The 17,455-nt window shown below is 33.4% G+C and overlaps 1 protein-coding gene across 1 annotated transcript in view; it reads left to right on the forward strand.

Annotated features, from left to right (window-relative positions):
* The first annotated feature begins 1,431 nt into the window (after positions 1 to 1,431).
* The window catches only part of MS3_00003744 (uncharacterized protein), a 28,461-nt gene continuing 12,437 nt past the window's right edge, over positions 1,432 to 17,455 (forward strand). Inside the window, exons 1-3 of the mRNA XM_051211604.1 lie at positions 1,432 to 1,464; positions 4,665 to 4,747; positions 6,021 to 6,392. Coding sequence (XP_051071683.1) covers positions 6,191 to 6,392 — 202 coding nt within the window. The 5' untranslated portion in view covers positions 1,432 to 1,464; positions 4,665 to 4,747; positions 6,021 to 6,190. The remainder of the gene's footprint in view (positions 1,465 to 4,664; positions 4,748 to 6,020; positions 6,393 to 17,455) is intronic.

Here is a 17,455-nt window from a genome sequence, read left to right on the forward strand (position 1 = left end):
CAGAGATGGATTGTGGCTAGCAACGGAATCTAGAACGTGTATTTCATCCTATTTGAAACTTGTTAGCTGGATGTGCTTGCGTCAGTTGGAAGATTCAAACATCTAATACTAATGAAGGGATAATTTTCGTTCTCAAAACAGAATGCAGCACACCCATCAAATGAATGTCCAAAAGCTCTGGGTACTACACTTATAGGGTAGGATTATGTGGTTCAGTAAAATAACTTTCCGATTGTTAAAGTTAGAGAATGCCGATCGATCGGAGATATACAATGGTAGGATTTGGGTGAGTTGATAGCTGCTCACGAGACTGAATTTTCGACTTAAGCCCCTGAATGATATGAAGTTAAAGGCACGATCGTCGGTCAGAAAAATAGTCTTTTATCTAGTAAAATAACTTTTATATACAAATATCACAAAAAAGTCATGGTGAAATGTCATAACCTATAGCAGGAAGTCAGTTTGTAGGTCACTCACTATCACACTAATCAGGACCTGAATGTTCGGTTTAATTTCTGCGCTAACACATTTATTAACCGTCGAAAACGCTGCGCATAAAGTCAGCTATCCTAAATATCAACAGTAGGGTAAACTAAATCCTGACAAAAACGGTCATTGTTATACATCGACCAATGTAGAGTGCTAAGAAGTGATAATTCTAGAAATTGGCATAGTTAAAAATATCGGAGTTGGTTACCAAGGTGCCGTTAATCGAATATGTGAACTAAATGAGCATATGTGATACAAGAGAGTTCAATAAAAGATATCCGGAAAGATTAACTCACGTAACGTACCCTTCAGGCTTGAAAGGTTCCCTTGATTTGATTGTAATCAATAAATTTATTTTGAAATTTATGTCATCTGTTAACCACGAAGGTTTATTATGTTGCAAAAACAGGATATTTAAAGTGGATTTGTGACGGTTAGTTATTAATTATTTAAACATAAACATTGGTACAAAGAGGTACCAAATATATATGCGTCACATAAACCAATTGATTTGTGTGAGGGCTGGGATCTTACCCGGGCGCCCAAACCGAGTCAGGTGGTTTTCTTATGGGACCACTCCCAGAGCCTTTGACCTAGAGGTCTAATCCACAAGGTAGTGGAGCAACGTTAGGAGATGCACGAGCACTAAAATGATTAAACAATTCTCACAAATCAAAGTCTTAAACAGATAAAATTTTACCTGGTTGGCTAACAGCCTGAAATTAAATTAATTCTAATAGGACCAAACGAGATCTCTTGAATATGGTTAGATTAGAGATTCATTATAGATACACATTAAATATGTATTCTAGTCTAATAATTTATTATAAATGTTTATTATCCTAGAATTCACTGATTCATTTCAATAAATTAACGAGGTAGAAATTGTTTCCAATGCCTAGTATTACCGTTTTGTTAGACAAATCTACATAGCAACTCTTAAAACTATTTCATACAGTCCTGATTTTCTAGTCGGTAAGCATTTGATTTGATAGGTCTTTTTTCTACGTACAATCTAGTTGTTTGAACTCAAGTTATGGTTTGTTAATTTGATACTTAAGTTGATATTACCATACTGTTTATATCAAATAAAGTATTTAGTCAATGTTGTGTATGTGCTATAAGCAGAGATGGATGGTGGCTAGCAGTGGAATCCAGAACGTGGGTTTCGCCCTATTTGGGACTCGTCAGCCGGACGTATCTACACCTCAGAGTTGATGTTCACTCAGGGACTGGAACTCAGGACCGTCCACTTCAAACGCCACCACATTATTCACTTAGCTACTCAGTCCTGATAGCCACTTGTTTGTGCAATGGGGTGAAGTTTGAATTCACTTAGTATTGTTTGTTTGAATCTTCCCATTGATGTTTAGGGGTGAGATTGATCAGTCTCCTATTGGCATATGTACATACTGTGAGGAGTGCCTCGATATAGCTTTAATTCACAAGCATTATATGCAAGCTAAGTGGATAACGCGATGGCGTATGAAGCGAACTGTACTGGGTTCGAGCCCCAAAGTGAACATCAACTCTGAGGTACAAGTACATCCAGCTGACAAGTCCCAAATAGAACAAAACGTGCATCTTCGATTCCACTGTTAGCCATTATCCATCTTTGTTTATAATTCTTGTGACTTAAGGCAATCCGCACAATATGCCAAAAAGAGACTGATCAATCTCAGTCCTTAACATCAGTGTGAAGATTCAAGCAAACAATACAAAGTGAACAATGGGAAGATTCAAATAAGCAAACAATACAGGATGAGTTGTATATGTACGCTTTTCATGAGGAAACGTAAGGCCATAACAATATGGAATAACTTAATAGGTCGTTTTTTAATCCCTATTTTTCTGCGTTTGTGACTACATTTAAAATGTTATCGGTTTCTCAATTTTCAGAGTTAAATATAAAAGTAACACAGTATCCTGAACAATCGCATTATTGTGTACAGTTACTAATTAGTTACAAGAGATTAATAATAATGATATATTTATTTAATCTAATAAATATAACTTTATGCATCAAAATTTCTTTACGACTTATAAAGTATTAAACAATTAGTTGATCCGAAAAATGGTTAAACAATAAAGATAATTACATTTAGGTACTCAATGTTTCACTGATTTACATGACTAATAGTACAATGGAAGATATACTATGCATGTGTGTAAAAATTGTTGTTAAAAATCTTGGAAATATAATAAAGAAACTTTTGTCATTTGAAGTTCTACATTAAATTAAAAACGGTGAAGAAAATAGTTCTCTTACGTTAACGACTGGACAAATAAGTCTTTGTGTAAGAAAATTATTTGGAAACATTCAGTAAATGATTCTGTCACAATGTATATTCTCTTTCTATTATTTTAAGCCCTAACTGATTTTCAAATGATATGTTAATTATCGGTGGAGGAAAATAATGAATTTTTGCATATCACTATGTTTGTCCCTTTGCCATATTTCTAATTAGTACAACATATATTGATAATAATATTGATGTATAGTACAGCTATTTTGAGCTACCGTTATGCCAGAATCATGTTAGATGGAAATACTGATAAGATTCAAAATCGTCCTGATGAAAATTGAAATTTCAATTAAGTTTTCACGACAATCGTGTTCAAAGTAATTTTCTGTCACTAGTTTCATCATATGTTATTTATATGGTTGAGTATATTCATCACTTCGCTCGGATGATAAGTAGCCTAAGTTTAAATAACTAATTTCTAAATGGGTCTCTACAATAATACATAAATGTTCGGTGCCTAGTTGAGTGGATACAATATCCATTACAATTTGCAGAATATTCCAATAATCTCTTGACTCTGAACTATGGCAGTACTTGTTCAAATGACACTCAATCTCTATCAGTTTGAGCTGCCAGATGGTATCACTAAACTTCAAATATAAACGAGCCACAATTGAACGCGACTATAACTTTTTTAGCTAGTGACCAGGATACTAATGGTTTGAGATTTCGATCATTGGTATCTACAACACATTTTTCGATTCATGAGAACATGGAGTTTGTGATTATGACGTGACTTACAAGTTTTACTTTAAAATATGTAAGTTACGCGTGTAAAATTAAATGATTAACAATGGATTTTAGTGTGAATGAAGTGAGATGGTTAAAATCCTTAATTAAAAATAATGAAAGGTATCGTAGGAATTATATTAAGTGGAGCGATGTCAGAAACAATCACGAATACAATCAAGTGAATATAGGTAATAATTTAAGAGACAGGAAAATTTTCAAATGCGCAATCAATGAAATTAAATGATAATAATAGTTCAAGTTCACAATACAGACAATGATGAAATTTACTTATCTTGTAGTCAAAATTCACGCTTTATTTCATGGATAGCACACGAGAGCAGGTGAACTAGTAGATGCACATGGAGGTGACCAGATGAAGGAGATTATTTTTAGCGGATACAGAAGTTAAATAAACATTGACTGTTGTTTACATTATGTATTCTAGTCTTCCCACAGCATCATCGTTTTTATTAACTATTGATATTACTTCATGGAATCAATACTTAAGATTTCTTATATACACTAACATTAAAAGATGTGACTTAGAGTCTATTTTACTATTTTATTTACATTCACTTCTTACTTTATCTTACTCTGGTCCTAATGATCCATCTTTCTTTTAGGTTTTCTTCTCAGTTTCCCTTACCTATCGTATTGTGGCTGAATATATTAAGTAATAACTTGGCTACTAAATTAGAATAGACAGATGTAATCGCTAATCATAACTAATAATTGAATTCAGACTGTACCTTTAGTGACAATTTGACCAGGACTCCAACGATTATAAAGAATAAGAAAATGTAGTAGTTTTGTTGTAACTCTAGCTAAAAGAATACGATGGAGAATCCAGGTGGGGTGGCCTATGCTCCTCCACGAGGGGTAACAGGAGTAAGTCAATAACTAAGTAAGCTAACAACGATAAAGTGAAAAGTGCGCGAATATTTGTAACGACCTTTGGGGTTTTAACTTAAAGAGTGCATTTTAAAAATTTAAATTAATTATTCTGAATAGTTTATTTTACTAAGTGATTATAATTAAATTTTTAAAAAGTAATAAAATTCCTATCAAGAATGATCTTTCATGTTAAATGATTAGGTAGCATGATTCTATGAAACGGATTTAACCTTCATATTGTAGTGAACGCGAACAAACGTGGGGACAATCGAATGTGTTTGAACACAAAACTACAGAATCTCTTAGTAAAATCTGAGAACCATACAGTAAGTACTTCACCTGCAAAATGTCAATCAATTATCTCAGATTTGACTGATTCTTCTTCTCCACATCAATCACTCTCTGTTGTCATTCTCTTTTCTTCGATCATCTTAACCATCTGCTATCGGGCATTTCATCTTCGATTTATGATATATACTACTTATATCTGTCGACATCAGTAGCACACACGACAACATTAAAGAAGCAGGGTAATTGACACATGTTAAAAGTAGATATAAGGATGTGGAGGAAATGAATAAATGAATTGTAATATAAATCTTTTTTTTTAAATCTAAAGATTAATTTAATTCAAATATATATTCGTTAAGTTGTAAAACAGTTTATTCATCGAAAGATTCCTTTTCGACAAATTTATTTTCAATACTGTATGATTGTACAGGTTAAATTATCGGCCAATGATTTATTTCTACTTTCAGATAAATTATATCTGAGCTTGCTATAGTTTGAATTAGTAGATGAGGTGAGCACTTGTAGTGTATGCTATTTATAGTTTTTAAGTGTAAGCAGTATGGAACATCAGTCAGATGTGAAATACTTGTCAAAAGAAGATTAAAATGATTGAAATGAAAAGTACAGAAAGAAATTGAGAATTGGAAAAAAATCATGAAGGATGTAAAGAATAACTGATGGAAGATGTGCAAATAAAGTATTTAATGTATAGTTTTTATAATTTATGAAGACATTCTGTAATTTAGTACTAAACAATAAATTGATTAATTTCACCAACTCTCCATTCACTATACAATGATAATAGATAGATAGACTAAAGACTGAAACAAAACATCTATTCAATAATTCTTGGTTTCTAACAATTCTTTAGCTAATATTAAACTATAAAAAGATCTATTTTAGATTTCATTTCTAGTTATCTTAAATGATTTATTTATAATGTTAATGATTCAGTTGAAATTGATAATCTTTTTAAGATTATTGTCACTATTATCTTGTTACCTAGTAGATTTTTTTTGCTCTAAATTTTAGTGATAATATGATTTTTATTGATTTATAGAAAAAAAGTTCCTCATCGGTGAATTTTTTTTCATTTTTTGCGACAAATAAAATATTGAAAATTTTTCTTCAACTTAATTCTATGATCTTATCATAGTATTAACTAACCTGATAAGATTTTTGGCTACTTCTATATTTGCAACTATCGGTTTTATTTTTAAAATAAAACATCTTATCATATGAGTAGTATTTTGTATAATTTATTTATAAAAGCTTCTTTAATTTTAACATCTGTTTCTATCCAATCAGAATTTAGATTTCTCGAATCTCTATGACCTTTAATACCCTGGTAACCAGTTAAACGAAACAGTACAAATATCAAAGTTAATCAATTATTTGTTTATTTATTTATAGTATTCTGTTTCAATTTTGAATTAAATTAACATTTTTCAATTAAAAAGAACAAATAAACATTAATTATGACAAATGTATCATTAAGACTTTATATTGAAACTGATGATACTGAGTATCCAGGATTGAAGAGATTAAAATTACAAGGAAAAGATTTAGAAAATGTACCAGCTGAATTGTTCATGTTAAGAGAATTACAAGTATTAGATATGAGTCCAGAAAGACAACCATCATTAACTTATAAATTGTTAGAACTTCCGTCAGATATTGGTAAGTGACTAAAAATATAAAAAATCAAGATGTTTCCTGTTTTAATGAATAGTTTTTCCGGAAATTTTATTGTGTACTTTTTCATAGTCATTTATGTGTATATATTTGTACTACTAAAGCATTCTCCATATTTAAACTGATACATGATCAGTTAGATGTGATCGTTCTGAAATCTTCGTAATATTTAGAAGTAAATAAATTACATTTCCATGCGAAATAGCCATGTATTTTAAGAATATACTATTTTAGTAATCTTTCTTAGTATCGACAGGTGTTTGGAAATTTCAGCTTAGAAGATTCGAACCCATTCCATACAGCGTCTTAGTTATGACTGTATCCAATGAGTCACTTGGATTTTAACTCATTTTTTGAGAAATGGATTGTTTTCAACACTGTTTTTATGGACTCGAGTATATTTAAATAATCACTGAGTTAAGTTTCGAAGTTTCACATTGTCCACTTTTGATTATACCATATTAAATAAAAAGAATACCTCAGTATTGAAGTGCTTAGCTTATAAGCTTAATCGCTAAAAGTTAGTCAGCACCAACGATCAGGAAGCGATTGATTTCTGGGCTTGAAAATATTACGGTAGCTTTTTGGTAATTACCCTGTCTTCTGGGTATATGATATATTTTATTATAATGACTCAGTTTTTGTTATCTTGTTAATTAACCTCATTTGTGGGACTCCTCAGCAATGTCCGTTCACCCCGCATTAGGGACTGGACCTGGGACGTTTGGTTTCGCATGAGAGAACATAAACCTCAGACCACTGACTGGAATTCAATGGTATACATGCTTAAATTCAACCAATCGGCGATATTGCGCGATCATCTAGTGATTTTTAGTTTTAATTAGTTATTTAATTAAGAGCGGTCCGTTATATAATTTACGAAAGTCTAAAATCTTCTCTAAACCCCATATTATTGATAATTTCTGACAGCGGACTTAAGCATTAGGAAATGTAAAACTCTCAGGAGATATTGGCTATCATTTTTGGTATATTATGCTGTGAAAATAGTTTTCATCATAAACGGCCTATTTACCAATCAATGATTAATGCTTACAACAAATATCAGAAGTATATTTATCCATTTTTTGAATGGTTACTAGTTCTGATCAAACTGAGATCATGAACTAGTGCCTCCAGATTTTCAGTGGTAGGCTAACACTGATCGGTTCATAATCTCAATTGAAACTTTGATCAAATTACCCATCACAACAAAAAACAAAAAGCCATCAACCTATTCGACCATAAATGTAACTTTCTAATCACTACAATAACTTCTAATTCGTGTTATTCTTCATTTTGTTCATAATTATGTTGTTCTCCGTAGTATAGCAGGATTTAAAACACTGACATCATAAATAATTCTTCTGACAGATTAATGCCCAACTTACAAGAGAATTGAATTAACTGATAATTAGGTTGTGATGTGGTGTTCCAGCCATTTAAGGTTGATAGATCCTTATCTGATGAAGCCGGTGTGCTTTTACTGGATTTTAATTCTGTGTTTTAAGGGTTCACAAACCCACCACGTGGATATGATTGCAGGAAGAAATTGGTACCTCCAGGGCTACTAGAGTCTGTATGCATACCGGTCACACAAGTTCTCACCCCTGCAGCCCATAGTATACATGTAAATATATTCACTCACCTGAAAGATAGATGGGCACCGCTATTTTCGAACGTATTTTATACTGACTGGTTCTTAAGCATTACATGCTTATCACTGGTACAAAGACTTTCGTACATACACTTTGCGATATTTACATAACCATAAGCACTCTCTCATGAAGGGTTGGTGGTCACCTCCCCTTGATGTTTACTACTATATCTTTCTATTATCTCCTTAACCTGAAGGATAAGGGCGCTGGTTTTATTAGACATGATGCAAACATTTTTCAGCTTACATTTGTTGTACTAACTCAGGCGCATATCTTCTGCTTGTACCTACATACATAAACTTCACAAGCCAAGAATCATGCAATTCATATACATAAGCGTACACATCAGACAGCCCGTTACGATTTTTAAAGCCTCGAAGAGTAAACTTTACGTAGTCCAAGTACAGCATAGAATTGGTGGATTAGTTGAACTTTCAACAACTCTCTGAATTAGCTAGCAAATTTGGCATCACTACCCAGTAGCTCCAAGTGGAGCATTTGTGTCGGTTTTGCTGACAATTAAATTGCACTTTATAATATTTACATTTTTGGAAAATATATCCTGCTTTTATAATAAGTCGAATAAAAATTACTATTATACTAGAATGTTGACAGTTAAAAAAACACTTCCACATGGTGAAAATTGAAACGACGGTCACGCAGGTCACTAAATCATCCAAGATTCTGTCTATACGTAAACTAATTCAGATAATTAAACCTGAAGTCATTGTTCCGTACCGTGCCAAAGATTTTAATCTTTATCTATGTATCTGAGTTAAATGTCTGAAAATATAAAATAAATATGAGGATAGATGGCTGTATATTTAAAAAACGTTGTGAACCTCGATATCTAACCAATAAATAATTTTAAATACAGGAAAACGTAGATATCGATAGAACTCAATTGCAGTTACAGTTTCATTAAAACTATCGATTGGCATAAACATATTTACCATACAACAGCTTGGTATTATCTTAAAAAGCTCGATTATCACGCTAGGTAGCGCATGTTCAAATCTTAGAGAAAGATAATCAGTTGCCTTAAGACTGAAGATACCGCTTAATACTGTATCAAAGTCTTAAGCATAGTGACGACTGTCGCTAACCCTTTACTGTTGAAAGATTTCAAAGTGAATAAAAATGAAATTTAAAAAAAACAATGATCAAAACTTGTTTCTCCACTCAAGTCTTTTGATGTATGGATGATATAAGAAAGAAGTATGACATACTTAGTGACTTTTCAATCCTTAATATTTTTATTTCAAAACTACTCAATACAAATTAATTACTGTTAGTAGTATAAAAAATAGTTACATTAAAATAGCATGGAACTTTTTGTTGAATAGTTAAAACCATAAGTGACTGAATAAAAACACATTTATTTATTGTGTTTGTATGTTAAAAAAGAACAATTTTTCCAATGGTTTGTTACGAATTATGTATGAGTAAGGTTAAGGAAGTGTTGTTGTAAGAAATATTACTGGCACGAAATCTTTCCGTAGACTAACATAGACTGTTTATTTCTCTTTGGCTACTACTAATTTAAGTAAGGGATACTCCGTCCAAATTAAACACTTTTATACATTCACTTATAAATTTATCTTCTCTCTCAGCATGTGACACATAGGCTAAACGAACAGACTAGGTCACTCTCAGTTTTTTAAACACTATCCAGCACAGGTAAGTAAAGATTGATTAGATATATTAAAAGTTCATTATTACTTTATTTAGTGAGTACTGATTAGATATTTATCATTCAACATCACACACAAAATCCTAGAGAAGCTTTCAATTCGTTCTTACATTTAATCTACTCTGCTAACACTGATTTACTATTCAACGTGGTTTTCACATTGTACACTGTATTATTATCTTTGCTACCCTTGCTTACTGTTACTGCTCTTGCTTTACCGATCCGCGCTTTTACATCTGCATCAGACCCACCACGTTCATCAATGATGCTGCCCAAATATGTAAAGGTTTTCACATCTTCCAAATCTTCTCCGTCAATTGTGATTGGATTGGTGCATGCTGTGTTGTATCGGAAAATCTTGCTTTTCTCTTTGTGTATATTGAGACCTACTGCTGCTGAGGCTGCTGCTACACTGGTCGTCTTCTCCTGCATTTGTTGTTGCGATTGCGATAGGAGGGCCAGATCATCTGCGAAGTCTAGATCGTCCAGCTGCATCCTAGATGTCCACTGTATCCCGCGTTTCCCTTCAGATGTTGACGTCTTCATGATCCAGTCGATCACCAGGAGAAAGAGAAAGGGTGAGAGTAAGCAACCTTGCCTAACACTGGTCATTACCTCGAACGAGTCTGTCAATTGTCCTCCATGCACAATTTTGCAGTTTAATCCATCATAGGAATTCTGTATGATATTGACTATCTTCCGAGGCACGCCGTAGTGTCGAAGAAGTTTCCATAGTGTTGTTCCGTCCACGCTATCAAATGCTTTCTCATAGTCAATGAAGTTGATGTAGAGTGATGAATTCCATTCAGTTGATTGTTGTACAATGATCCGAAGAGTTGCGATTTGGTCTGTATACGATCGATCCTTACGTAATCCTGACTGCTGGTCTCGAAGTTGGGCGTCTACGGAGTCCTTCATTCTGTTTAACAATACCCTATTGAGGACTTTTTCCCGTATTGAGAGAAGAGTGATGCCCTTGTAGTTATCACAGTTGCTGAGATCGCCTTTCTTTGGTATTTTGATCAGAAGTCTTTCTTCCTAGTCTGTTGGTACTTGTTCCTCATCCCAAATCTTATTGAAGAGAATGTGGACTATCTTTGCAGTTGCCGCTACGTCTGCTTTCAGTGCCTCTGCTGGAATGTTGTCCGGTCCTGCTGCTTTGCCACTCTTGATTTTTCTGATGGCCATGCTTATCTCTTCAATCGTTGGTGGGCCAACATTGATTGGGAGGTCCGTGGAGCTGCTTCGATGTTCAGTGGGTTCAGTGGAGCCGGTCGATTCAAGAGTTCTTTGAAGTGTTCTACCCACCTGTTTCGTTGTTCTTCAACGTTGGTGATTACCTTGCCTTCCTTGCTTTTCACTAGTCGTTCTGGTTTACGGTGATTTCCAGAGAGTTTCTTTGTCGTGTCATACAGTTGTCTCATGTTTCTTTCTCTTGCAGCCTTTCCCACCATCGTTGCTAAATCTTCCACATATTTACGTTTGTCAGTTCTGATGCTCCTCTTCACTTGCTTGTTTACTTCCGTGTATTCAGCTTGTGCCTTGGATTTTTCTGCTCTTGTTCGGCTGGTATTGATTGCTGCTTTCTTGTTCCTTCTTTCTTGAATCTTATCTGGTGTATCAACAGTGATCTATTCCTTGTGATGTTGCTTCTTGTGGCTCAGGACCTCATGACATGTTGAAGTGATTGCCTCCTTGATCCCGTTCCAGTTGCTCTCCATAGTAGTTCCTTCTCCATTGAGTAGATCATGAAAGGCCTGGATCTTATTGCTGAGGACTATCTTGAATTTGTTGAGTTTGTCAATATCCTGAAGAAAGGCCGTATTGAACTTTTGTGATATTGTCCGCTCCGTTGTCCAGTGCATCTTGAGTTTCGATTTCATCTTGACGAACAGCAAGTGATGATCTGATGCTATATCAGCTCCTATCTTGGTTCTCACGTTCTCCATCGTCCTCCTGAACTTTTTGTTGATCCAGATATGGTCGATTTGGTTTTGCGTGGTGTGATCCGGTGACGTCCATGTGGTTTTGTGTATGCGTCTATGTGGGAATATGGTGCCGCCTATGACCAGTTTATTGAAGGCACATAGGTTCGCAAATCTCTCACCGTTTTTGTTCCTTTCTCCAGGTCCGTGTCGTCCCATATCCGGTGTTGTTCATTCCAACCTTGGCATTTAAATCGCCCATCAGAATGGTCAAGTCCTTTGTTGGGCACTTCTCGACGATTGACTGCAGCCTATTGTAGAATCGATCTTGAGCGCCTTTATTGTGGTCGTTGGTAGGCGCATAGCATTGGATGACGTTCAATGTAATCCCCTCTTTCTTTGTTTTGAATGAGGCTTTGATGATGCTTGGTCCATCAGATTCCCATCCTATAAGTGCATTTTGTGCTTGATTGGACATCAATGCAACTCCGTGTGTATGTGGGGTATTTTCTTCTTCATGGCCGGAGTATAACAGAAGCTCTCCTGAAGTTAGTCGTTGTCGTCCAACTTGCGTCCAATGTGGTTCACTGATCCCAAGCAGCTCTAGGTTATATCTCCTCATCTCTGCAGCAGTTTGGAAGACTCCCCCGGTCTCCCACATTGTACGAGTATTTCATGTACCTATAAAAATTGTTGTTCTGGCTGTTAGAAGGGGCGTCGGCTTCGTGATTTCCGAAGGAACACGGCTTTCATCGTGAGGCGTCATAGTTCTTCTAAATGAAGATTTTCTAACTCCCAGTGCAGGGTTTAAATGGTTCGAATAATTTTTCTGGTTAGCGTTTTTTCAACGAGTTAGTTTTCTACAGGATGGGGTCGCTAACCCCATGCCCAACCCTCCCTCTTTACACGGGCTTGGGAACGATAGTAACTCTAGAAGAGCTACAGGCGGAGATAACTTGTCTAGTTGACCTTTTATATTTCATATACCTATTAACTAGAATATGTGTGATCAGATCGCTCGAAACGTACTACGACAATCTACCATTATGTAGATCTATTTCCAGTCATATTGGATAACAGTGAATATTCCACATCTGTATTTTTGATAATTTTATTATTATTAGTCTCTAATCTAATTTAATGTTATGTACTAGCCTGATTTCGTAGATCTTGAATATTTTGTTAAACTCCAGACAGTTGTTCAGTAATGTAAACTATTTTTTGAATTCTCTATACTATAGTCTTAGCTTATGTAGTCTTGAGAAGTTTCTCTGTTTGTCATGTAGTTTATATATGAACAGTTTTTCTGCCAGTGTTGAATTCGGCATGCAACTTGGTGATGTCTGACATAAAGTCTTTCACAAAACTTTGTATTTAGCTTTCTGACATCATGATATTGATTGTAGTTTACCTGAAATGGATTTAACCTTGAAGGATGTTTGAAGCCAGTTGAAATTATGTACATTTGAAATCAAATTATGCTAAAGAGAATTCTCTATAGGTAATTTATATGATAAAGAGTATCAATTATTCAATTAATGATAATTATCATAAAAAATTAATGACTGAAATCATAATTGTGTTAACCTAATTATTTTCAATATATTTATCATATATTATTTTGGCCTATTAATTGTGACTTATTGAGACTAATTGAACAAATTCTATGAGATCATTTTAAACAACTAATAAGGATACACACATTGAATAAATGTAAATGTTTGCAGTTATCCATCGATGCATATTGAATCGATAAAGATAATCCGGATAGTTTGAAGTTTAATCAAGTTAAAACAATCGACAATTTGAATTACACCATAGAATCAATTGAATAATTTGATTTATTAACAAAACCTAGCGTATATTATTTGCTGTTCTCTTGATTAAAGCTAATAGTGATATTGATGTTCTTGAAAGATTTCTCATATCTGTTAATAGAATATTGTGCATAATGTCGAAGTCCAGACAGATGAATTTAAAGATAGTGAAGCTTATAGCCTATTTGATGCCATCATCATAAGACATCAACTTCGATATTTTAAGTAGAGATGGATGATGGCTAACAGTGGAATCCAAGATGCACGTTTCATCCTATTTGGGACTCATCACCCGGGTGTATCTTCGTCCCTGATTTGATGTTCACTTCAAGAGTCGAATACGGTACCTTTCATTCCAAATATAATCGCGTTATCCATTTAGATACTAAGTTCAGATAGTTACTGGCTTATGGAATGCTAGTGACCTGCTGAAAATATTGAGGCAATCCAGACAGTATCCACATATACCAAAAGAGATTGATCAATCACATCCGTAAACATCAATCGTAAGATCCAAACAACCAATATATGTGAATTAAACTCAGTTTCGTTAGTTTAGAAATGAATTAATGTTGTCACAGGACTTTTATACAGTTAATTATTAGCTCACTATATATATGACAACTTTTTTTCAAAGGTAGCTCTTTAGTTTACAGAGTGTGAATTGATATATTAATAATACCGATTCCTGTTTATTTAGCCGAATTAATCTCATTGACTTGAATTGAATTATTATACATCATAAACATCATATTAGGATGAACTAACAGTGAGTGTGTGGGGGGGTCAGAAGATGTAACAAACTAGATTAAGTTAAATTATACGGATATGATCCCTACAAATTTTTTAGTTTAAAGAGCATATTTATAACAAAAAGAACTAGATATTTTTTTCTGTGAACACACTAAGGACAACTGTTATTTCATAATAACAATAATAATAATAATATAATAATAATAATAAAACAATAAAACTCAACTTTAATAAATGGAATATAGTCAACATTGAATAACGATTGATGAGAATCATACTGTGACGATAATTTTACAATATTATTTTGTGAAATGTTTATGTTCAAATCGACTGATCTTAGAAGAATAAATAAATCTATGATAAAAGGTATTAGTATATGGCACTTACAGATAATTGAAACAGATTACTGATAATAAACAAGTTGAAAGAAAGCCAAGACGAACTGATTGGAGGTAAAAGGGTAAACCATAGGATGTCGATTCAATGGTCTACATTTTGCCATAGTGATACATTTAGGTCCTAAGTTCAGTATGAATAGTTTTATATTGAAACAAAAAAGTTGTCCAGTGCTTTCTGGTTTCCGACGCTTGTCAGTTCATGATCCAAACTATTAAATTTGAAATATTTTGAACTTAATTACTTAGAACTTAATCCAAAAATATTTTATTAAAACTTTTTCAAAAAATTATCAAATGGGACAAAATAATTTGTCCCGAAACCATGTATCTTGTCTTTCCTATGACCGTTAACAACTTTTTTCATAAGATTTATATTTCCTATCACCTAAGCTAATAGCAATATCAATAGTAAAAGAAATACTGTTAGTAATACGATTAACTTTTAAAAATATAGATTTAGTTAAGAAGAATATAGAGATTGTGTATTTTGAAGATTATCTTTATCATTGACTGGAACTAATTTTAAAACAACCAATAACAACCTAACAGCACAAAATCATTAATTAGGTATAGATTGGAACATATATGTGCAGAAACAACTGTTAATGTTTAATCTCCACAATACTATTTATTTATTTATCAGCTATTTCATTTTCGTGAATATGAACTTAAATTTTTCTAAATTAAAACTGCCGGCAGAAGCCATTTTTGACTGCCAACCGAATACAAGACATTGTTTTTTTGTATTTTTCAGTCACCCTTTTAGTATGCTGAACGGTCACCTTGTTTTCAAGTTCGTTGTTTCCTTACATCAGTGCTCTTTTAGTTTCTACATACAAATATTCTTTTGAAAGTTCGTCTTTTGAGGTAACCGTAGTTCAAAGAGAAAAATGAGTTGTGACATTTACGTATTCGAGTCATAATTAGAAGTTATTACTACTCAGTTCAATACACATCGATAACCGAGCCAGTGATTGAATCCAGAACCAATACTTTTCTCTAAAAGTCAGTTATCTATGCGTCAGCATTCAATACTTCACATTTAAAACTTTAGTCTACTCTCAATATTGTGTTATCATTTATCTAATACTGTCAGTAGCATGTTTTATTTCCGACGTAGTTGGATTTCTCATGATAGAACTCCGAGAATCTTTCCGATAATTAGTCTCTAATATACACATGATTATTAAGACGTTTCGTGTTTAATAAATCGTAAAAATGGCAGCTTTTAAATAGACTAATTCATTTACTTTACGGTAAGTTAATTCATAAAATGCTGAGTACTGTAGCGAACGAGAATACAAGTGGGGGACAATCGAATGTATTTGAACACAAACTTATAGGACATTTAAGTAAAATCTGAGAACCATACAGTAAATACTTCAGTTGCAAAATGTCAACTAATTGTCTCAAACTTGAATGTTTCTTTTGTAAACATTAGTCAATCGTCTTAGAATTCATTGTTCCTGCATTTTCATACCAATTGCTTTGTGTTCTAGTTCTTTCCTTCTCGACCTTTTGCTATCAGACATTCTAATCCTGATACTGATATATACTGCTCATGTCGATATAAGTAGAACACAACACACGACTCTTGAGTCACTGTTCACATTTGAAAAAACCCCTTTTTTATGGATTTTTATAAGCCTGTCATTTTCAGAATTGAAACACGAAATGCTATGCGTAAGTCATGAATTCTACGCTAGTTTTCTTGATTAGTGTACAATAAATTATATGGTATAATAGTTTGTCCTTGGGGTTTAACTGGTTCCTATAGAAGTTTTAATAAGAAAAAAGAAAGTAATTATTGTCACATATACAACATCTTAACAGTTTGAGATCTGATTATTTCTTTAGATTTATCTGAATTATATCAGGAACACTACATTGACCTTAGGATGACTTAAAAATCCAGCGTACGAATATGCGTAATTCAATCGAAACAGTAAATTTTTATCAAAATAATCATTTTGTTTTAGATTATTACTAATATTGTAACAGATCTTTTTTAGAAATGTACACATTTCAGCACAACAATGCAGTCATTCAAGCTATTATGTTTCGTAGATAACACAATAAAAATAGTTCAAAATGATAACAATAGATCATAAACTAATGTACATTTTGTATTATTTGTTCGAATCAGGACTCAGTAGGTAAGTGGATAGCGTAATGGCACTTGGAGCGAATGGTACTGGGTTCGAGCTCCGGAGTGTACAGAAAATCTAGGATGCAGGTATATCCAGCTGACGAATCCCCAACAGGACGGAACGTGCGTCCTGGATTCCACTGCTAGCCACCATCCATCTTTGCCCATAAACCAATGATAATTACATTAATACTAAACAGTAGTAAAACTGAAGCACGAAACGATAAGTTAAACAGTTTGAAATGTTAACTGGAAAAATCTCCAAAATCAGTTCTATGATTAAGATGTTTACTGATGAATATAAGGATCTACAGAACACAAAGACACTGATTAAGGTCTCTGCAAAGTGATTGGAATTAACTTACTTTTTGGCTCAGGGCGTTTAAACTTTACTGATCTCAATAGATTACTAAAATATCAAAGATTGAGAAAGGATTAAAGCAGTTATTTAGAATTTTTTGTTTTCTGCTGGTTATCACTAAAATTCTGCAATCTCAGTTCAAAAAATGTTCATTTCAGTACCGAGTTGTTCTTATTTCGTAACAGTTTCGAGTAAGTATAGTTTAGTAATTGTTAGAGGATTTAAGTTATATTATATGCTTTTCAGATTTAGAAACCATACTGATTTGAAATTGTTAGAATAATTATAAGGTCAAAC

Source organism: Schistosoma haematobium, chromosome ZW, assembly GCF_000699445.3.
Source record: "Schistosoma haematobium chromosome ZW, whole genome shotgun sequence".
Taxonomy (NCBI): Eukaryota; Metazoa; Platyhelminthes; class Trematoda; order Strigeidida; family Schistosomatidae; genus Schistosoma; species Schistosoma haematobium.